General features: G+C 36.5%; 1 protein-coding gene across 1 annotated transcript in view; it reads left to right on the top strand.

Moving 5' to 3' along the window:
* Window positions 1–24677, top strand: part of COL25A1 (collagen type XXV alpha 1 chain) — a 459511-nt gene that overhangs the window by 387159 nt on the left and 47675 nt on the right. The window contains exons 18-22 of the mRNA XM_073892101.1: window positions 3526–3570; window positions 17024–17086; window positions 21603–21671; window positions 22779–22823; window positions 24367–24411. Coding sequence (XP_073748202.1) covers window positions 3526–3570; window positions 17024–17086; window positions 21603–21671; window positions 22779–22823; window positions 24367–24411 — 267 coding nt within the window. The remainder of the gene's footprint in view (window positions 1–3525; window positions 3571–17023; window positions 17087–21602; window positions 21672–22778; window positions 22824–24366; window positions 24412–24677) is intronic.

Raw genomic sequence — 24677 nt, 5'->3', positions numbered from 1 at the left:
TTTGGCTTGAAAAAGCAAATAATCTTCTCAGATGATCTAATTTTAGGCCCCTTCATCTTTAAAAATTAAAGGCTAAATTTAAACTGCTCTCCAAATATGTGATATACTAAAAGAAATGTCTGCAGGACGATTATGCCCTTTTAACAAAACAAAACAAAACAAATCTGCTATAATTTTGCATAGGTTCCACTTTTCAGAGTGGAAGATCCAAAATGATTTTCAATTGCTTAATAAAATATTGCCTTATCATGATTATTTAGAAATACAGTTTAGAGTCATTCCTGGAAGTTTATAGGTTTACATATGGAAACACTGGATTTCCTTTGTATTTCATTAAAAATCTGCTTTAAATTATATGGAGAGAAGGGGTGGATTCATTAAAAGCTCACAACCTATCTGAATGAGTACGTGCCCTGAAACGAACAGCGTTTTTTTCATCGATATTTAGGCCAGATTCTCTCCTTTGACGCAATCTCACTTGCCCACAATATTTATGACTTCCTTTGTCTAATATCAGGATTTGGCAATACTTACCCAAGCATTGCTTTAAAAGTAGAGTATTCCCATGCTTGCCGCTTACTTAAGATTAGAAAATGACAAGCAGAACTGAGTACAGAATCAATTCAAGAGATCTTCCATGGCATTTTCCTCATCATTGAAGAACTGTGTTGTGGATTCTAAACTTAAACTCCTGCATGAGGGACATTCCAGAAATGTAGAGTATCGTGACAGAATGAAAAGCCCATTGATGAGCTTTCCACTGTCTGGTGTTGTCCAATAATGTAGAATGATTTCATCATCGTTTTTTTTTTTCTTTGATAGATTCAACAGTAAAGTGTATGATTGCTACATGAGTTAGAGTCTGTATTTATGTTTGTAAACTGAATGTGTAGATTTGTAAAAACAGATATTATGTTTCATCACATAGTTCTTTCTAACTTCTCTGCATCTTTTTAAAATATATTTTTTAATTTTCAAGGGATAAAAATACTTGATCCCGCTCTGGAAGGGATCCTGCCAGTTGAAGTATATCTAAAAGTACTGGGGACAAAAGCAGAATCCCAACTTTGACAGCAGACAAGGGTCTCCTTTAATAGAGGGTAAAGAGTCAAAGGGAAAGGAGAAGTATAATATGTAAAGTTTAATCTACTTGGACAAGTATTCTTTGAATGGAAGAACAAACCCATTCTTAATTATGACCCAGATCTGACCTTGGGCCATTCATACCCAAGGCCTCAACCCAGAGAAGCTCCTGGGCCAAGAAATAAGCAAGAGTGGAGAAGTCAATAAAAACTGTGTCTCACTGGAAGACAAGCCTTCATGGTATAAATACAGGGAATTTATATAGGACGAAAAGTCTTCCTAAGAATGTTGAGATGTTCCACAAAGGGTAACATTAAATATTTTATAATCTTTCATTGCATTGACTACTACATTAAGTAAACATAAATTTGGGAAGTTCAAATCCTTTCTGAAATATTTTTCCTTTAAAAAGTCCATTTAATAAGGTAATATAAATACATACCTACATACATACACATGTAATATAAGGAACAGCTAAATGCTAAAGTCTCTGTAAGTATTCAACCTACATTGTAAAATATCCCATAAAGTTTCATTCATATTTCTCATTTTCTCATTTTCAGGAAACATGGGCGTGTGTCTGCGTATGCATGTGTATATATATATATCTTTTTTAAAATAGTCATACAATCCTTTTAATATGGTGAGAGGGAAGTGTATGGTGAGAACTTCTGCAGGGAAACAGTGTTACGACCGCTGTATTTTCACACGTTTCAAACTCAGGATGCCCTGAGTTTCAGGGGCCTTTCCGAAAAAAATACAAAACTATAGATTTGTCACCAATAGGTTTACTTTTATTGGTTGTATATTCTACTGCAGTTTACTGTATATTCGAAGGCCTTGTACTTTTCTTTTGTCTTTAATAGTATTACTTTCATATCGTGAAGAGCCATAATTTGCTCTGGTATTATCATTACTTTTAAGTAAAAGAGAATCTTCAGTAAAATATGGATGCAGCCCTTCTACTGGATCTTCTTAAAGTTATCAAATGAAGGGCAAAGGGGAAAGAAAAAAGAAAATCAAATGTATAATGTATAATGTGTCTTTGGGAAGTTTAATCCACTTGGACAAGTATTCTTTGAATGCAGTCTCAAATTCTTAAGGATCATTCTTTCTTCTCTGGTGTAACCTCATCTTAGTCTTACTGTTCACTGTACAAAATTTGAGTTATATAGTTTCAAACAGCATTGCTTTTCTTTTGCATTCCTGAAGTACCTGTGACCTAAACCATCAGGATAGTCATTGTTCCCTTTATGTCTAACCATGCGGCTTAATAAACAGTCTCTGGAGTCATTTTTTGATAATACCAGAGCAAATTATGGCTCTCCATGATATGAAAGTAATACTGTTAAAGACAAGATATCTGATTGTAGGTTTTCCTTGGAATGAGGATTATTAAAGCATTTAGATGAAAAGAAGTGTCTCCCTTTACCACTTTTATTTAGTTTAATGCCCTAGTCTCTTTTAGTGTAGTTGTCTGTCCCACTGACTGACCATTTTGAAACAGCGTGTGCCTTTGACCCTCAAATGTTGTTTCCACAAATAATAGTCACCTCAGTCCAATATAGGATGGACTTTCATTTTCCCCGGTGATTCCTTTATGCTCCTTTAGTGGAATTCAGGAGATTTTCTAAGCAATGTAACCTCTTGTCACTATACTTGGTACTTAAAATAATGTAGACAATTCTGTGAAAATGAGATTTAGCTTGACTCCAGTGTGCTCACACAAAATGTACCACTTAATCTCAAACCTGTATTCAGGAACAGCTGCATGCATGGTACCATTAGCCCTAAATTGCTAAGCAGGGTTACCCAGACTCAACAATTGTCAGAAATACAGGCTGGAGTTAAGTATAATCTTAACCATGCATTTATCTTCTCATCATTCAGGAATGGAAAAGAAATCTTACTATACTTTTAAGTGAGCAAGACTTTTAATGTATATTGTTTTGATGTGACCATCTGTTCACACAGCCAACTCTTGATTATCTGAGGTAAGACAGCCCGGGAATAGGATGCATTATTCAAATGCATACATAATCCTCATTTCAGCAAAGAGCTTCAGCTTCCGCAAGAAATCACTTACCAGGGAATAATAAAAAGTAGGAGTTCCTTTTCCTTTTACTTCTCTTGGTTGCCTTCTGGTCGAATTGCTAATGAGCAATGAGATGGCAGGAAGAGAGAAAACCCTGAAAAATCTGCAAAATGGTCAACCAATCCCTGAATCAAGAGTTGACTGAATTGTATAATCTCACCAAAGTTCTTAAAACTAGACAGTATTTATATATGTGTGTATATATATATATATGTATATGTGTATATATATATGTATATACATATATATATAGCAAGTATTCAGTTAGGAACATTTGCCATGTTTTTCTCCAGATACTATGACTGAGTGACTATTGTTCTATAATGCTATGTGATTTTCCTGTGTAGGGTGAACCAGGGCTTCCTGGGCTTCCTGGACTTCCGGGGATAAAGGTAAATACTGCACTGACAGTCTCAGCTTCATAGAACTGTAATTGTGAAAGTCACAGAAATCAAAGGAAAATAGGTAAAAATGAAAACTAAAAATATAATGCTATTCTTTAAATACTCTCCAGCCATCTCAGTCAATTAAATTTTTTAAATCGAGGGGCGCCTGGGTGGCTCAGTCGGTTGGTCATCCGACTCTTGATCTCAGCTCAGGTCTTGATCTCAGGGTCATGGGTTCGAGGCCTGCATTGGCATTTTTAAATTGAAAACTAGGCACAGGTATTGCTGACGTTTGCCATTGCTATCTGGACTGTATATTCTACTATTAGAACCTACTATGCCACTTGAAAAAATGTAAGTGCCACATAGGAATTCTTTAAAGTCTAGAATGTCCACTTTCACGTTTTAATTTTATTCTTAACATCCTGTCAGATTCCGACTGGAATCAGAGTCTTAACATCCCCATAAATCGAACATTTAGGCAGCTGTTTTTGCAATCCATTCATTGTAACAATCGCTCTAAAATATTTTCTGCTTCCACTTCCTGTCAGTAACTCTCACTGCAAAGGACAAATCAGATGACTATTCTGACCCATATACTATTTCCATAAACTTTGTGTGTATCTTTTGAAATAATTGCTTAAAGCTTAGTTTGAAAACATTGTTTTACATGTTTTAAAACCATCTAAAAATGTCAAGAAACATACATTTTTTTTAATTGCTTAAACTTTTTCACATGGCAACTGACAAGGCTTAAAGTTCTACTGCCTTAGCAGTGTTGACTCCTTTAAAATCTGCTTTCTAAAGCTTAAAAGCTTTAAAGTGCTTTTTTTTTCATTCTAGAACAGTTTGATAGAGTAACATAACACCAGTATATTTTTCCTTACATTGTTCTCATAGATTTTGAATCAATCTTTAGTGTGCATTAGACCATTCTAAAATGAAAAATCCTAGTTTCATTGTGAGGGTTATGTATACTGTTTGATGAAGGTTGTGTTTGAAGTATGGTACATGAAATAATACGGCTTTAGAAATAAACTTGTTAAATTATTGAGTTCCCCAGACATCGTATGGTATTATATATTTTATGACTTTATTCGGTATAAGTAACAGACATGAAAACTGTGTTTTTCAGGCTAGCAGTCAGAAATTTCTGCTTGTTGTTTGATGTTTCCCGATTAGTATCATGGACATTCAGATATGTCCTTTTAATATATTTTGTCTTTAGCTTCCTCAGTGAAAAAGTACACTGTATGAGAAAGCTTACTAAAGGGCCAAAGTCTTTTCCTTATCACTTGATATTTAGCATAATAATTAAATATGTGATTTCATATTGTAGAGTTAATTTATGGCAGTTCCTTAGTAATTCCCACACATTAAAAAAAGAGCCTTTTACAAATGATTGGGAGATCATAGATGTTTAAAACAAATTTAAGAAAATTATACTCAACATGAGTTAAAAAGAACATTGTTAACAGCATTATAAATAAGGGGGAAGGCATTAGAAAAGAGGGACATTTGGGAAGGGCTGGGGGAGGGCTTCCTGCAGCACCCACCCCTAAGTTGGCAGGGCTGTACTTCCACTGCCCGGCTAGTGTGTGCAGGTACCTCAGCGCTGCATTGAAATGCGCTTGTCCCTTCTCCTGAGTATGAGGCACCATCTTGGTGAGAAAGATTATGTAAGGGTGAAGGTGTTGGCGTTTTTCCCTCCGAAACAAACAAAAACCAATTTGAATTACTCTATTTGTTATCATTACCTCTTATTCATTTTATGTCTTCCACCACGAAAAATATCCCATGGCCTTTCCCTAGTCATATGTGACCTTTTGAACTTTATGACCTATTTTGAACTTTTTCAAATTGGGAAGAGTGTTGGTGATTTGTCACCTCCAGTAAACTGGAGGTTTATTGGACACTTTTATTCCAAGCGTCCTAGGACGTTGCCAGATGTATTTTGTCAAGGTCATATAGCTGATATTTTCCTTTGTTTTTTAAACCTCGACTGTGATTGTTGTGATAAGAAGCTATCAATTGACAAAACCTTTTATCTTTCACTAGAGATCCTTTTCTATGCAATTAGCAAGTGCTGTTGGGGAATTACCCAGTATTTGATTTAAATCACAGATTCTGTTTTTGGTTTAATTAGCTTTGTCTTCTCGCTCTAGTTCAGGATATGAGCAATGTTCTTTATAATGTAGTAGGTGCTCAGAATACAGAAGTCATCTTGTGAAGGAGACTATTTCAGAACACAAAGTCATTAGCAGGCATTGGATATTTATAAATGTAGAGTTACAAGTTTATAATCTTACGATATAGCTTCATTAACTTGAGCTGTTCTTTATTCTTTCAATATACCTTGCTTCTACTCAGTTGCTAGCCACAGGATAGTTAATCATGATTTCATAGTTTGAATGAGTAACAATATTTAAAAGATGAAACCACATGTATGGATTTAAAAACGTGTGGTAGCAAGAACTTGTGTGATAGTTCATGCTTTGGAAATACTTCCTGTTGCTATTCATCCCCTTCTTCTCTGCTGGTACTACAGAGAGCATGCAAATGCCATCCGTTATTTTACAAGACATTGAGGAAACCAGCCATGACATACCAGGGAAGCTTTGATTCACCACCTGTTGCTCTCAGGGAATGGTGGGGAACTTAATGAGCACCCAAATGCCTTCCACACAGCTCTTAGGAAATGAGCAAAGTGCCTAAATGCAGACAGCAGACTCATCTATCTATCACCTCAGAGTCCCACTCAGAGAAAAGTGCTGATACCTTGGGCATACATAATAAAAGTCACCAAGAACAGGCATACCTTAACTTCAAACTACTCTTAAGCTTCCTGCACAAGTATTGGAAAGTTCTCTCACCATGTGGAAGACATTTGGAATTCCTATTTCATGCATTCATGGTTCATATAGTGTCAAGATGTTCAACTGGGAAAATTAAATTATGCACAATGTACCATGCAGACATTGATCTTCTGGAATAAGCTCAGAAAATGATTTTTATAAACAAGGCTTCATACATGTTTTTCATGGGTAAAACTTACTGTAACTAGCTTTCCTGATATCACATAAAAGGGTAAGATCTGAAGTTCCTATTTAAAAAATTTTTTTCTCTCCACACTTATTTTGAAAAATGTAAATATGTTACTTACCCCTTTTATGATTACATTACCCTAGTAATGAAGCGGTATAGAGCAGTGATCAAGAGACCTGACTTTAGAGCCAGACCACCAGTGTGCGGGTCCTAGTTCAACCCCTCACCAGTAATGAAGCTGTATCATGACATTGGGCAAGTTACAATCATCTCCCTGTCCTCTGGTTTCCTTATAAAATGAGAATCATCACTGTACATAACTCAGAGAGTTGTGTATATTAAGTGAATTAATATATGTGCAGCTCCTAAAATATTGCCAAGCATACAGTTAATCCTATATAAATTTTAACTATTACTCTTTCTTTCTCTTAGAGCAGCTCAGAATATTGGAAACATTGGTTATGTACATGTTCAATATAGTCTTTCCTCATGTGAATAATTTTAACCTGGAGAACATAAAGCCATTTACATTCTATAGGTTAAAAGAGGTAAATTCTGAAAACTCCTTTGCTGTGATGGATGAATGTTACCTTTAAGAGCAGTAAGAAACCTACTTTTTCTTGAACATCACACTATTCCCCTTTTCCTATAACTCAGACATATTCCAGGAACAAAGGATGAAGGAACCATCTGGGCATAAGACATGGTACTGTCAAAATTCTCCTTCCTACACTGTTCACAAGAGAAACTGGACATGTAATGAGGAAAATTTTCTAGGCCCCAGTCATAGTGTTACTTGGACCAAGACATTTTTTACAAATATGGATTTTCAATGAGTGCTTTTCTCCTTTCAACAGAGACCACCAGTTTATCTCATTATATTCAGAAAGTAAATTGGAAAAAATTTATATAACACAGTAAAATTAATAGCGTAGGGAAACATAATACAGTAAAAATTACATCGAATGAAAAAAAGCTTTTAGGTGGCAAAAAAAATTTTTAAGTATTTTCCCTCAAGCTTGATAGTTTTCTTCTGGCTTCCACATTAGTGAAAATTTGACATTCAGATTAAGAATTTGAGGATTGGGAGGGTATGAGATAGTAACTAGTTCTTTATACCTCATTATATGAAATCATCGTTGCCACCAAATCATATAAAGGCTAAGCTTTACAGGTGGCAAGAACATTTATGTTGGCATTCTTAGGATTAATTACAGTGTTCAATAATCTAATAGAAATTTACCATCTAAATCCACTGGAGATGAGGTTCCTAACTCAGAAACATCAAGTCACATTTTAAAAGCGAGAGGGGAAAGTTTTTGGAAGTAACAGAGAATGTGAAATGTATTCCTAAAAGAAAAAAGAAAAGGAAGAAATACTGGTTAAAAGGATAAGATTGTGTTATTGTTACTTATAATTATTTCCTTCCTGCACAGAGTGTGTCTGAGCAGCTGAGTAGTTTAAGAATCCAATTAGGAAACTCATGCAACCAGAAATCAGAGATTTTTTAGCAGCCATAATGAAACCTCCAATAAATATACTGAATGTGTTTTCATGATGTAATCCTGTTAAGAAAAAAAAAAAGCAGAAAGGTATGTTTCTGAGTTTTAAATAAACCTACTATTGCAGTTCATTTTCATCATATCACCAAGATGTTTTAATTTATACTCAAATTTTATCCTTAAGGGAAATAGTGTTTTTGGGACAGACTACTTTCTCATTCTTTTTTTTCTCCCCTCAATAATTTTACAAATCAATCATTACAAAAACTAGCTGCCTGGACGTTCTTATTACAACAAATGTTCTTGCTGTAATCCTCAGAAGCAGGTATCATGCTGACTTGAATTCTAATTAGCCTTTAAGCAAGAAGAATACTGTATGGCTAATGCATTCAGTGTCAAGACACATTAATCAAAATTATTGGTGATGCTTTAGCACCCAGGCAAATCAGCACATATTTTTCAAGCCCTATTGTACTATTTTTGGGCAATGAAAATTGGATCTGCTTGGGAGTAATAAGTATCATGGAAAACATGACTTGGGTTAAGCTGGTATGTTAGAGGCTTTTTTAGACAGGTTAAAAAAAAATAATATCTTTTACTGCTTTAATTGATAATGACATAAAAATAAAACAAATGGTAATAAATGAAAAACCAGAGCTTTTTCTGTGGGCGAGAGCTAATCAGTTAGGACTTTCTGGCCACCATTCCATTTAACAGATGGTGAGTTCTGGAAGTTTATAGGGAAACACCCGGGGAGCCATTTCCGTGTGAATGAAGCCATCTCTTCCTTTCTTACCTTGACCAATAATCCCCTCTATGTATTTGTTGACTCTTTTCACCTATGTGACATTCTCACCTTTATGTAAATTTGATAGAAGAGTATTCAGTAGACTATCCCAATAGCAATTTAGAAGATAAAGGAAGGTGATCTCAAATACTTTCTTGCTGTGTATTAAATGTGGGCTTGAAGGAAAATCAGTCCGGATTTTATTATGGAATTCTAAAATTTAATGAGACCTTTGACGGTTATTGTTAGATTTCAGAAAGATCATGTTCTCAGGGAATTTTCTACCTTTCCTTTGCCTTGTTTTAATATAGAAGGTCAGTTTTTGTTGCCCTCTTTTGTTAAAGAAAGTAATTGTTTGCATTGTTTTGGGGTATTTTGTTTTGTCTTAGGGTGTTTTGTTTTGTGTGTGGGGGGGGTTGTCAGAATACACAGAATTTATAAGCTATCTCATTAGGCTATTTATTTATTTATTTATTAAATATTTTATTTATTTATTTGACAGAGAGAGAGAGAGTACAAGCAGGGGAAGTGGCCGGCAGAGGGAGAAGCAGGCTTCCTGCTGAGCAGGGAGCCCAATGCGGGCTCGATCCCAGGACCCCGGGATCATGACCCGAGCCAAAGGCAGCTGCCCAACTGACTGAGCCACCCAGGGGCCCCATTAGGCTCTTTAAAGTTTTTTATTTTTTTTGTTTTTAAAGATTTTATTTATTTATTTGACAGAAAGAGAGACAGCAAGAGAGGGAACACAGCGGGGAGTGGGAGAGGGAGAAGCAGGCTTCCCACAGAGCAGGGAGCCCAATGTGGGGCTCCTTCACAGAACCCTGGGATCATGACCTGAGCCGAAGGCAGACGCTTAACGACTGAGCCACCCAGGCGCCCCGGCTATTTAAAGTTTTTAAAAGTAACAACAAATGAGTTAAGTAAAAGTGGCTTCAGTGAAAAATCTTATCTTTTTTGTATCTTTTAAAATCTTATAGAGTGAATAGATCCCACCTACCTACAGCTTAATTTTCTTGTTTATGCGTACATTGACAATGTATGAAAGAAAGCTAGGTGGATAGAAAGAGAGAGATCTAATATTAACACTCTAATCAGCAAGGAAACCTTTTGGTGCAAAATCAGGATAATTGTTCAAATATAGTACTTACTAGCTATTGTGACTTATCTTCATTGAGTTTCATACTGCAAGATCAAAGTTGTGGCTGCTGAAATGGTTAGCTACAGTTGGAAAGGTCAATGTGAGACCAGTAGGCCCTCCAAAGTTGGTCATGGGAAGATACATCTTTGATCTCAGCTAGAGATACTCCCTGTAGACTTGGTTCTGCATCTTTATGTGCCCTGGCTGCTTAAAACTTTCATTCAAATTAGCAACTTGTGTCAGATTTTCAGAGGGGACTGCTTGCTGCTGTTGTGGCGGCTCCCAGCAATGTACTACGAGGCCTACACTATGCTAGAGGCTGAATAAATAGCATTTCTTCTACCCAACCCAAATCCCAGTCTGGTTGCCTAAACCACAGCTACTCTATTATTGATTTTTTTTTCCTACCAGCTTAACACAGGGAAACATGTTACAGTTTTGGTATTGAGACTTGATTTTTTTATTATTATTATTATGTTACGTGGTGTATATGTATATACAATGGAATATTATGCAGCCATCAAAAAAAGAAATCTTGCCATTTGTAACGATGTGGGTGGAACTAGAGGGTATTATGCTAAGAGACTTGATTTTTGAACTCACTGGTGGTGAGCTAATTAATTAAAGAATAAACAAAGGACAAAACTCATGAAACAACCTACGAAGAAATCAGATGCAACATCCAAGACAAGAGCAGAAAATTAAACCAAATTTTTCTTCACTTTGGAATTCAATGCTGCATTAGTGCCATATTACAATAGCACAAACAAAGCTGAGATTTCTTTTTCTCTGACAACCATTTAATCACTGGCTAGCATGTGGCTTGGATAGCAGAATATTGTGCCAGCAATTAATTGTGTTTCAGCAGTTAAAATTTTGGAATGTATTAAGGGGTTCTGATAAATAATGCTGTATATATTTTATCTCAGGGCTTTGATTAAATCAGAGGTCTGTATTTCTTTTAAGAGTTAGGTATTATATTGTTTTATTTTCCTGTGTCTGTCTCAGGCATAGATGTAGTTGGATGTTTCCAGGACCCACGAAAACACAACGACAAAAATAACTGATTAAACCTGGACTTAATAGTTATGGTCATGGTAGAGGAACAGAAAATTTTAAGATGCTTGTTCCTTTCCATTCTTCTTTCTCTCTTGTGTTCTCCCTGCTCTGTCCCTACATTCCTCCACGATTCCTTCTCCTCCTTCTCTCTCTAATTTTTACTTTTCTCTTTCCCTGTATTTGAACACTGACTTTACAAGCAATGACATTTTAAGATCTGTCAGTTGGTTGCCTTCACTCTTTTGATTCCCTTCCATACAGGATCAGCAGCACCAATAGGAATGGACTCCCAGTTGGCTTTGTAATCTTGTTCTCAATAGGAACAAAAGTAAAAACCTAAAATGCTATCTCACTAGAGATGGTGATTGACTAGAGAGAGATGGAGGCAAATTTAAATGTATTTATGAAATGAGAGAAAATAAATATATATGTTTGAAACTTGAGAGACGAACAGATTAAAGTGGCTCTGAAGTAATGATCTTCTTAACTCATTTTTATGCTATTCACTGGGGCCCTGGTGTTCATGACAAACCAATTTTTAAAGCTCTGCCTTTCCCCTATTTTTCTTAGATATTTTTTGTTGTCATTTTTAAAAAAAAAGCACTAACACATCATAAACTGAAAAGATTAATATTGTTTCAGAAAATGTCATTTTTTATTGTTTTCACTTCAATGGTGGAGCTATTTTACCTGCTGTTTACCTGTGTAAATACATGTTTCCCTGATTATGACAGCATCTTCCCTTTTCAAAGAATCTCTGCCTTATGTTTGCATGTAATTCCTGAAATGGCTCATAGAAATTATAATTTGGATTTTCGAATTCAAGTAATTGTCATAAATTTTTTAAAACTCTAAATTTAGTTGCCCCTTCATTAAAAGTAGTGTACGGGTTTAATTGCACTGTTGTTCCAACTTCCTCTATTGTCTCTCTACCCCTACCTTGTGTGCTCAAACAAATATGTGTGAGTAATTTCCAATTTAGCAATCTTATTTCCCATTGATTAAATCAGATTAGATGTATAAAAACAGTTCTGAGGATTATTATATAGTACAATAAAAATAGTTCTCCACCCTGAAAACTTATATAACCTCATTTTTATATAGTCTGATATTCTCCAAAGATTTTTTTCCCAAAAGTGTTTTGTGTTTCGATTATATTTCAGCTCCTTTCCCCTACCTTCTCCTAAGTCAGTCTCCTTCCTCTATCCTGATTAACTAGAATTGTGACTACACTAGAATAACCAATTGCTTATTTTTTTCACCACAAAACCATAGGTTGTCATGGCTTTTCTCCGAGACATTTTAGGAGGTTAGAACTTTTAATCAGTCCTTGTCAAAGAGGAAAGATTTTTTTTAAAGGATTACATTTACTTAGAGAAATTCAGTAGTTATGACCATTTTTTCCTTTTCCTTCCTTACAGGAAGAAAACTCATTCTTAGTACACCTGTCACTTCTTTACCTTATATATACACTTCTGCTTTTGTAGTCCTACAGTCTCTGACAGCTGGATATTGTCTCATGAAATGATGATATATTCACATGAGAAAATTTAGGGTTACTTCTTGGAAGAAGTTGGAGAGGTATTGTGTATAGCCCCATACAGATCGTAGAGAAACAAAAAGTCACCTTGCATATCACCAATTAGTTGCAGAGATGATGTAATACTATTACTAACCACAATAATAATGATGATAGCTAACATTTTTGAGACTGTAAGATAAGGGCAACAATAATAACAAAGTTATTGTTCACTTACTTTATTCTAAAGACAACATTAAGTGTTTTGCTTGCATTATCTTATAAGTCTTGTCTATGCCACCCTTTAAAAACAGTAGAATCTTCCGTTATTGGGCACCTCAGGATTCCAATTTGCAAAGCCAGGCTTTAACTCAATTCTGTACTTTTGTACCAAGAGTTCTCAAAAATTTTGGTCTCAAGACTCCTTTACATGCTTAAAAACTAGGATTGAAAGAATTTTCATTTATGTAGGCTTATATCTATTGAGGTTTCTGTATTAGAAATTAAAACCGAGGGGCACCTGGGTGGCTTAGTCATTAAGCGTCTGCCTTCGGCTCAGGTCATGATCCCAGGGTGCTGGGATCGAGCCCCACATTGGGCTCCCTACTCAGCAGGAAGACTGCTTCTCCCTCTCCCACTCTCCCTGCTTGTGCTCCCTCTCTTGCTGGGTCTCTCTCTGTCAAATAAATTAAAAAAAAAAAAAAGAAATTAAAACTGAGGAATTTTTTAAAAACCATTATGTGTTAATTAAATAACATTTGTTTATAAATTTAACTGAATTTTCCAAAAGAAAAAAAAATTAGCAAGAACAGTGCATTGTTATACTTTTTTTTTTTATTTTTGGCAAATCTCTTTAATGTCTGGCTTAACAGAAGGTGGCTGGATTGTCATATCTGCTTATGCATTCAATCTGTTGCAATTTGTTGATTTAGTTGAAGTGTATGAAGAAAAACAGCCTCACACAGATATGTCATTGGACAAGGGAAGATTATTTTAATAGGCTTTTCATAAAATTGTAGATATTCTTCTTCAGTACTACCCAAACTCTACAAATGGTAGTTTCTTAAAGGTTAAATGAAATGTGGAATCTGAAACCATATCAATGAACTTTTCCTACTGTGTACACTAATACGGGTAAATGAAAGAGGTTGAGCACCTCTGTCATTAGTTTAGGAAGTTAAGAAACACCCGACCAGCTCAAGACTATGAGTAGATATATTTATGCATTATTTACTTCAACAATTGTCTTTCAAGCCTGAGACAGAAAAGAGACCATTGATTATTTCCTCCCCATCCTGCCAAGATATGGAGAAGATTAAGAAAATGTCTCCAAAGTGGTTGAGAGCTCTGGAATTAAATAAACCTAAAATTGTGATCTTAAAGTTAAGTATGCTATTTCCCCTTGAATAAATTGAGGTAAGAAATGAATACATCAATATGGTAGATGCTTTCTTAGAGTGAAATAAGGTAAAACTAATCATACTCAAAGTCTTTAAAAGTAGCCAGTATTAGCAATGCTAAAATCATTGTGACTGTCAAATGCATTGCTAATTGTGTATCTGGAAATAAAAACTTTCCCCCCTGAACGTTCAATTCTATTTAAGGGAACCTACTATACTTTCCTCAGGAAAATTTAATGTATATTCCATTTTTTTAAAGGAAGAAAAATCACTTTTGTCTGACCACTGAGATCACAAGGCCTTATTTAGTTATTTGTGAATTTTGAAACTGCATGCTTCATCTTTGCATAAACTAAACACTAACCTGAATAAGAAATACATTTTTTCAGCATTTACTCTTTTTTCTTCTCTTTTACTAGTATGCTTTAATAGTGTTCTATTTGCTTTGCTAAATAGTGAGATCAGTTTATTTCTACTTGAAGATATGCAGATTTTCAACCTATTAACTCATATTAGATTTTCGTGACAGTAAGTCATTACTAATGATACACATTGACTTTATTGCCACTTTTTCTTGAGGGTGGACAGAGAATATTTATGAATTTGTATATGAAATTTTCCTGGGAGAAATATCTTACTTGTAAATAAATGTATTCCATGTGATTTTTTTGTTTAAAATAACAAGTTAAATTCTTTTTAATGTAGAATGGTCATCATTGATTTCTCCGAATATTGTTGTTGATTTTCATTTTAGACAATTAAGAGATCATCCAAAAATTACATCAGAGCTAGAGATAAATATATTTGAGTTCTGTATCAATGTGATACATTTTGTGGTAGTGATATCCGTTTGTTCCCCACCCAGTACCCAAGGTTTTATGTGGCATATTTTTAAAACTGACGTGTTTCAAAATATTTGATGACATTAAACACTTTTCATAAAACATCCTCTCTGTATCTTCCTGCTCAACTCTAAGTATCAAAAAACAAATGTTGAAATATCGCTACGTTAGAAAAAAATGAAATGAATTAATAACATTAGCAACTGCTCCAGAAATAATCCAAATGGAGGGGGAGAAGCAGTAAGTTTGGGAACAGAGCCATTACATTTTTTGCTTTAAAACTTCTTTATAGATTTCAGGAAGTTAGACCCTCACATTTGAGCTCACATTGTTAAAAAGAAAATAAAACTTTATGGATACTGAAGAAAATATGAACACTGGTCTCAGGTGTTTTCTGACAAACATGTGTCTTTTCCAACACCAATTCTCCAACTCTCTGATCCTCTGACACCAACTGGGTGTCCTACAATTCAGTCCTGTTGTGACACCAACTATTTAGGGTTAGCATCAGACTTCACAGGCTTTAAGGGCTCAGTCCCACAAAGCTGCCCTCACTTTCAACCTCTTTATATAAAGGATGGTCTAAGGACCCCAATCACAAGTACTGGGTCCCCTGGTTACCTGCCCTTCTGACTTGGCTACAAATTCGAGGGTACTAGCAACCAACCCACCCTCATCCCCACTCAAGTTTGATAATTGGCTACAATAACCCACAAAACTCAGGGAAATGTCATGCTATTACAGTTTATTATAAAAAGATTAAGATGAAGAGGTAGGTAGGGTGAGGTCAAAAGAGTCTCAAGCACAGGAGCCTCTGTCCCCGTGGAGTTGAGATTTACCATCCTGCCAGCACACTGATGTGTTCACCAACTTGGCGGCTCTCCGATCTCTACTGTTTAAAGATTTTTATAGAGGTTCCATTACATAAGCATGATTGATTAAATCATCGGCTGTTGATGATTGAACTCAATTGCCAGTCCCTCTCTCTGGAGACGGTGAGAGGAGAAGGACTGAAAGTTACAACTTTAACACCCCCCTCCTGAAGCTATCTAGGAACCCACCAAGTCACCTCATTAGCATAAATTCAGGTATGTTTGAAAGGGGTTTGTTATGAATAACAAAAGATACTCCTATTCCTCGTTATCACTCAGGAAATTCCAAGGGTTTTAGGAGCTCTGTGCAAGGAACTAGGAACAAGACCAAATATATATTTTAATATATCACAGCTGGGTTTCCTCCAGGTAGTGGGGAAGAGGTTATGGAGGTATAGCAAGGAGAGATATTTCTCCTTTCATGCTGAACATTCCTGAATCTCTTCCCTGGCCACACCTATATATCAGTTATCTATTGCTGCCTACCATATTACCCCCAAAACTAACAACATCCAATACCTCACAGTTTTGGAAGAAAAGGAATTTGAGCACAACTCAGACGGGTGCGTCTGGCTCAGTGTCTCCCATGAGGATGCAGTCAAACTGTCAACCAGGACTGTGGTTTCATCTGAAGACTCCGCTGGAGTGGACCATCTGCTCCCAAACTCACACACATGGTTGTTGGCAGAACTTGGTCCTCACCATGTGGGCCTCCCCATAGAGCTGCTCAGAGCATGGCAGCTTGCTTTCCCCAAAGCAAGTGATCCAAGTAAGAGAGAACAAGAAAGGGCCCCCAAGATGGAAGCCACAGTCTTTTTATAACTTAGTCTCCGAAGTGATATCCCATTACTTCTGCCAATATATTCTGTTCATTAAATATGAGTCAGTAAGTCCAGTCTACACTTTAGCAGAGGGGATTACACAAAGACGTGAATACCCAAGAGGTGGGATCGTTGAGGCCTGTCTTAGAGGCCACGTACCACATCCACCCTAACATAATGGATCTTAATTTGGTAAATGATAAGAAATAGAGGACAACAGATGACAAAGAAATTTGTAAAGACATCGGTCTGGTTTCTTTGTCAATTTTACTCTCTTAAGTTTCTCCAAAGTTCTGCCCAGAGTATTTTCACTGACCAAAACCAGTTCTGATTAATTTTCTACTCAGTGGCTGGGTCTAGCAGGAAAGCTGCATACAGTCAAAGGGGTAAAATCCCAGTAAAAGTAAATCAGTTTAACTTTACTTATTTACTGCCAAATGAATAACAATCTCATATGCCCATCTTTTTTAAAAGGGAGAACCAGGTTTCATTGGTCCTCAAGGAGAACCGGGCTTACCAGGGTTACCAGGAACAAAGGTTAGTGGAGCTTTTTTCCCTTCCTTTATTTCTGAAATATTTTGTCATATATTTTTAGTTCATTGTGTTGAAAAAAGTGTGGAGTGACTTTATTGTTTAGGTGACCAGATATTTTTGCCTAGTAGAGAACGAAAACATCGATCACCTATTACTAACACTCCTAATGGAAAACCAGATTAAATAGAGTAATAGGAAGTTAATTCCAGAAAGCCTCAGGTAAGACAACAGGATAATGAAATATATTAGTTGCTCCTGTTTTCCCCAAATTGTTCCTAAATTGATATGATGCTGTTTGCCTCCCGACCATATGAAAAAGTAGGGGGATTGTGATGAGGAGAGAGAGAAATCATTAACTGCTGCTCCTTATTGCCAATTTTAGGACATACTTGTAAATCAAACATTATTATTATCCCCCTCCCCTTGCCCCCTGCTCACTCCCTAGATTTCAAAGGCAAGTACTGATATCATATAGATTCCTAAGTGTCTCATCTCAAAAGGATCTATCCTGAATAATGTCTGAGAAAGATCCTGTAATGAAAACCATGTCATGATCTTACACTTGGCAACCCTAGAGAGGGACCTAAAAGCAAAATCTATATGCCACCATATAAAAAATTATGTTGCTGTGGATGTAGTTGGACCCGTAGTTCTCTTTTTATCTACTCAGTAAGACATAAAAAGGTATGGGTGGAACTTTACTCATGACAGGCTCATGAATCAAAGGGGCAAAATTAGATCAAACTACATTCTTTTATTTTTAAACTGTAGAAGTCTTTGCCTCAGTGTGTATCGCATTCACCAGAAGTAAGCCAGGATGATTTCTAAGAGCTCGGGAAATATGTTCATGGTCTGTTTTGACAGAGGGGTCCTCATTTCTGCTGATCAAGAGAAAATAACTCTAATTGTAGTAAATGGAAACTATGTGTGGCCGAAGGGGGACTGAAACCCGGTAGAATTTATGAAAATTGCTGTTTTCTCAAGCAATTTCTCTTTCACATAATGAGCTGTCAGGTTTATTAACAAAATATGAGGAATGCCTGTTTTAGCCTGAACAGATTCACACCAGAAATGTGTTTTCTGGAATAAAGAGAGAGGAAGCAAGAGAATAATGAGGATTCGGCGTTCACATGAGAACTGTGGTATTTATCCGGGCTTGCTGCCTCAGAGCCCGGTAAAGAAAGAAGCCGGCCTCATAGATCAGCAAAAGGAACAGGAAACTTGGTCAATGCGAGAGAGAACCAGGTGTGAACTAGATCTTTAAATGTTTGTGGCATTTTGTTTGCTAAAAAGGGGGAAGTAGAAGAAACACAGGCCGTAGGGAATGGAGTTCATCCCTAAATATCATTTTTTTAGTTCACTGATTTTCAACTACCCTGCAGTCTCAGGGCACCTGGCCAGCTCAGTCAGCAGAGTATGAGACTCTTGATCTCAGGGTTGTGAATTCGAGCCCCATGCTGGGTATAGAGATTGCTTAAAAATAAAATCTTTAAACTGTTCTGGAGCTGGAGTGCCTGGGTGGCTCAGTCGGTTAAGCATCTGCCTTCGGCTCAGGTTACGATCCCAGGGTCCTGGGCTCGAGCCCCATGTTGGGCTCCCTGCTCAGGGAAAAGCTTGCTCTCCCTCTCCTCCCCACTCATGCTCTAACTATCTCTGTTGCTATTTCTGTCTCTCTCTGTCTCTCTCTCTCAAATACATAAATAAAGTCTTTTAAAAAAATAAAAATAAACTACTCTGGGGTTTCAAAAAAAATCCAGGTGTAAACCCACAAAATCAACATTGATTTCTGTTCATGAAGAACCCAGCCTGATTTTAACAGATACGGCTCTGAATTCCCAATAAAAGTAAAGAATGTACTGTACTTGTTTCATCTTTCCACAAGAAGGGATGTGGACAGGAAATTTGTTTTATTAACATTATTTTAACAATTATATTAACAATATGAGCAATTTTCAGCTGAACTGCTTAACATGAATTTGGTATCATAATTGAAAAGTCATGTTTATTTAAAATTCTCTCTCAGCGCAACAGTGGCCTTTTTCCAGTTGTGTAGGCAAGTCTGGATTTGTACCACTAAATTCAGACTTAAAAAATAAACTAATCCTGCATATTTTATCCCCAACACAGTGAAGAGAGATTGTAAGGAAGGAAGATGTATAAGGGTATCTAAAAATTTGTTTTTATGTACTGCTGTTTCCTCAGCATCTGTATCAAGTGTCTGAGAGAAACCTATGTCAGTCTAAAGAAATGGGGTTTTATTACAAATAATTCAGAACACTTTGAATAAAATGTTTATTCATTAATTCAGCACATTTTTTTTGCCAGAGATTTTTCTAATATTTGAGGATGAAGAGTAACTGCAACAAAAACTCTCTACTCTCCTGAAGCTTACATTCCAGTATATGTGAGACAGAGGTGGAAGGAGAGATAGAAGTAAACACATAAATAGTATAAATCCATAGGGTGACAAGCAGCTAATTAGGGGCATTATGACAAAAAGTGATTCTAGGCTCCACTCCTGTAGTATGCTATAGATAAATGATTTTCTCAAGTTTTTGCTTTTCTTTAAAGTAAGCTTATAATTACTATTTTAGAATTCTTCTGTAAAATATTAAAAGAAAGACCAAATATGGTACATTTCTTAAAAATTAAAATTCCATACACCAACAGAGGCCCTTCCCTCTCTAATCCCTGGAAAATCCCTTTTGGAAGATCTCTTCCATTTCTTCTATCCAGACAAGTCCCTTGCCTTTCTCCCAGGCTCTCCATTGTCACATTCTTTTCGGTTCATGCTGAAGAACCTGCTGAGTCTTCTTTAATCCTTGCCCTAATCTATCCCATCTCCCCTGCAAAACCCCACAGGCTTCCCAAAGTGGGCATGATACAGATAAAGATCTTGGAATTTAGAGCCCAGAATCACCCAGGATGGATCGAGTGCTATTTTATTCTCCTTTCCATGATGAATCAGTTCCTTCAGTGAGGAGGGTGCCTTTCTCACCCATAAACATGCCATCACCAGTCTGAATTCCAAACCTTTTTGATTATTGCAATTCTACCCATCAGGGAGGAAGCAGACACTCTCTACTCTGTGCTCAGGAATGGAAAACAATACACGGTCTTCCTGGAGAGCCAATTTGGCAAGCTTTTCAAATGTTTGTACTTTTTGACCCAGCAATTCCCCAACTAGGAATTTATCCTAAGAAAACAACCAGGGGAGCCTGGGTGGCTCAGTCAGTTAAGCGTCTGCCTTCGGCTCAGGTCGTGATCCCAGGGTCCTTGGATGGAGCCCCGCATTGGGCTCCCTGCTCAGTGGGGAGCCTGCTTCTCCCTGTCCCTCTGCCTGTTGCTCTGCCTACTCATGATCTCTCTCTCTCTCTGTCAAATAAATAAATAAAATTCAAAAAAAATTTTTAATTAGTCTAATCTTTAAAAAAATAAAATAACCAGATATGTGCAAAGATTTACATACAGAAACATTATGCAAAAAAATACAGAAGTTTGAGCACAGTTTTACATCACAGCTCTCCCACTTTAAAAGCTTTGTGATTTTGGCCAAGTTCCTTAACCTCTCTGAGCTTTATTCAGTCTCCTCATCTGTAGACTCTGGGAACCATCACCTTTCCCCTTTGTCCCAACAATTAAATAAGATAGCACATGTGAAGTGTTTTAGGCAGCTGCTGGACTCATCAACAGCATAGTCATAAACAACAATAATTATAAAATACAACCTTTAGGACATGACTCGGATCTCACCTCCAGCAAGCCAATCTGGACCATTCAAAACCCTATGGGATTCCCTCTTCTCTCACTATTAGCCTTAATTACTCCTTAATTCTTAACTATTTTGTTTATGTGGATCTTGTCTGTCTAACCAGATCATTAGCTCCTTGAGAACAGTGATCATGTTCATACTTCATAAAGCTATGAATATAGTTAAAAGCTATAACACCTATGTATCTTACACCATTCTGAGCACTTTGCCTTCGTAAATCGTGAGATCAATACTATACTTTTCTTCACATTACAGAGAAAACTGAGGCTTTCAGAACTTAACTAATTTGTCCCAAACACGGAACTGGTAAATAACAGAGCCAGGATTAAAGACCAGGATATCATCAAATTATAAAACCTGGCACTTAGCCACTTTGCCATGCTTCCTCCTGGCAGATCTTAAAAAGTGGCTGCAGAATGAAAACCATGTCCATGTCTGTCTTGAGATATAATGATGGTTCTTATCAATTCCCTTTAAAGGTCTTCCATTTACCAACATAGGTATCAGGTAGGCATTACCAAACCATTTCCTTGTGTATAAAATAGGAATGATAATACAAACATTGAAAAATTGTTTTGATTATTAAATGAGATAATCCATGTTGAGATTAATACAATGCAGGATACATGGTAAATAAATGGTAACTCTGTGCTTTCCTTGATTTTACTGAATTCACTTGTTAATCTACAGGGACCAGCCTGGGGGGAAGGAGGAATTGCCATTTACTTGTTTTGTATTTTGTGACAGGGTGAACGTGGGGAGGCAGGGCCTCCTGGAAGAGGTGAGCGAGGGGAGCCTGGAGCCCCTGGACCAAAGGTCAGTTATTCTTGCATTGGAAGATAGCTTTCTTTGGTTTGGAAATGTGTCCTATTTACTTTAGAACACGAAACTAAAATACAGTTCCTCAACAGGTATTAAAACAGCAAAAATCACAATTTATTGAAATGCACACTGCTTGGTTCTTTTCAAAAGGAATTTTACCATTCAACTTTTCCAGTTTGTTCTGTCCAGTAGACAAATTTAATAACACATCCAAATGTAAAGAGAGAGGACGTACTGTCATATTAACATGCTATCACTCAGTGTGTATTAAAACTTACCTCTGAAACAAATAATACATTATATGTTAAAAAAAAAAAAAAAAGAAGATAGTAGGAAGGGAAAAATGAAGGGGTGGAAATCGGAGGGGGAGAGGAACCATGAGAGACTATGGACTCTGAGAATCAAACTGAGGGTTCTGGAGGGGAGGTGGGTGGGGGGATGGGTTAGCCCAGTGATGGGTATTAAAGGGGGCACGTTCTGAATGGAGCACTGGGTGTTATACGCAAACAATGAATCATGGAACAGTACATCGAAAACTAATGATGTAATGTGTGTTGACTAACATAAGAAAATAAAATTAAAAAAAACTTACTGAGAAAAATGTTGATACGCGTTGTATTAGTTTCTGTGGTAACTTGAAGTTGTAGAACACCCTGAAAATATCAGAGCTAAGGATTTATTTCACTATTCAGTCTTTATTCCTCTAAACTTCCTGTAAACTAATATGGTAACACTTTATTCTAATAACCCATCCTAGAGACACAGGAAATGGTTTACTCTTTGATGAAAAAGAAATTTATGCCAACACTTTTGAGACTAATGAGGATTATTCACAGAACTCTTCCCATCCATGATGGGTGGGCAGTCTTCAGAATTATAATGGAATGAAGGTGGTGGTGAGACCAGAGAATGAGCTAATGTTATGGTGATAATTACTTCTGCTTTGTATTATGATAGCCAAAATTGTGTCCAGCCGTATATTGAGGCAGTTACAATAAAGTGTTTCCATTTTTCATTTTTCTGAGTCACTGCTAATTTCTTTTTTCTGTTCTTATCTCCTCTGTTATTTCTCTTTTCCATCTTCATATTCTCCTATAATAGGGGAAACAAGGTGAATCAGGAACTAGAGGCCCAAAGGGGTCAAAGGTCAGTAACCAAGTAACCATTTTAATGTCACATGAGGCCTTCAAGGGCTATGCCTTTTGCTTCTTCCACAGAGAATCACGTTTTAAATTCTCACACACTGGGATCGCGATATTTTCATCCCTGTGATACTATCTCGAAACAATTGGTTTGTTTCATCTTGTTTACTTTTGTGTGTTCTTGTGCTTCTGACTATTCTTTAAGAGAAGTTGTATTTCCTGTTTCATAAGAATAGCTTCTTGGGGGAAGAAAAAAGACTTTATTTAATTTACACTATGTAGGGTATAATCTCATTTATTTCCTGGCCGTCTTTGTGATAAATGTTCAAATTATACTTTGCTTTTAAGTTAGTTGATCCCCTCCGTGGCATTAAAATTTCACTGGTGATTGAAATTCTTTCCTTGATCATGCTCTTTATAATATTTGCCATAATCTATATACTGTTAGCAGAATCATGTTATTTAAGATGCTATCAGCTAATAACGTGAAAAAAATGGGTAAAAAATGAGGAAAACAGAGAGTAGAAATTATTAATTCTCTATTCATAACAAATTTAATTATTATGGTCAATGTTATTCATATAATGTGGATGGAAAAAAATTAAAAACGCTTTTCCTGCTTACTTTCATTGGTCCATATCCATTTTATGAAATATGTAGAAAGATATATTAAAAATGCTTTGAATTACACCTAGGAAAAGGACACTACAAATTTAAGGCTGTCTTAAAAAACTTTCAAGTCGACACAGGTTCATATATATCTCTACTCCACAGTTTTTCTTTAGACTTAGGAGAATTTTGAGTGTTCTCAGAGTGATGCCTGTGTGGTTTGTGCAAGGACTATTCCTGGTTTCTCTCCAGGTTGGGTCATAACACCATGAATGGAACTTTAGAGATTTTTCATCCTGCATTTGAAAAACAAAGCTGGCTTTGCCCTACCCCTGACCTTCAGCCCTGCCAACCAGCTCTAGCTAGCTGCTGTCCACTTCAGCACCTTCTGAGTGTTAAAAGGCCTATACCTATAGACTTTTCCTTAGATCTTCAGCATCATCAAAGAGAGGCCTCCCTGATGACCTTTCCCTTCTAAACCTCCCAAGACTGAGCTCTCCATTCCTTCCCTGTCCAGGTTATCTATACATCTTTTTTTTTTTTTTCTCAGAAAACAGACAACCCAATTGATTGGCTCTTTTTCCCTTTGCCCCAAATCTCTTCATATAAAAACAAGAACATGGCTCAGTCTGAGAGGTAAAAGCTTACTTTGGGTATCGTAGAAACCACTTGCTTTGCTTTTGAAAATCTCTAATAAGAAAGTTACCGTATATATTATTGTTCCAAGATACTCTGTCATCTGAAGGGGAATTTACGGTGCATCTTAAATAAGTATTTGCTATGTCAGTGGTTTTTGTTCTTCTAGTTGTTATTACCATGTCAGAAGTTCATAACAAAGGTGCTGCTGCATGGCATTAAATACATCCTTAGATCTGAGAAATTTCTGGACCGTTGGCCCCACTACTAATTCAGTTTTTTTCTATTTTCACTGGGGAAAGGGTGATCGTGGAGAGAAAGGGGACTCTGGAGCCCTGGGACCAAGGGTGAGTACACTTCTCATCTAAGCTTTTGGCCCCTACAAGCCCAGATTTGACTCATGTGTCCATGTGGCTTTTCACATGGCACCTGGACTAATATTACCCAATAATAGCACTAGGGGTAGACTACTGATTATTTCTGCTGCTCCCCCTTTTTTTCTTATTTTTTATTTTGGTCACCAGGTGCAATAAGTATGTAGATTCTAACACATAAAATAAGCTCCACAAGAAGAAGGCCTAAAGAACTCTTTCTATCTACTTTCCCTCTGCTA

Source organism: Callorhinus ursinus, unplaced genomic scaffold (assembly GCF_003265705.2).
Source record: "Callorhinus ursinus isolate GAN/ISIS: 27379988/994484 unplaced genomic scaffold, GSC_fseal_2.0 scaffold4, whole genome shotgun sequence".
In the NCBI taxonomy this organism is placed as follows: domain Eukaryota; kingdom Metazoa; phylum Chordata; class Mammalia; order Carnivora; family Otariidae; genus Callorhinus; species Callorhinus ursinus.
This window is presented reverse-complemented; position numbering and strand designations above follow the sequence as displayed.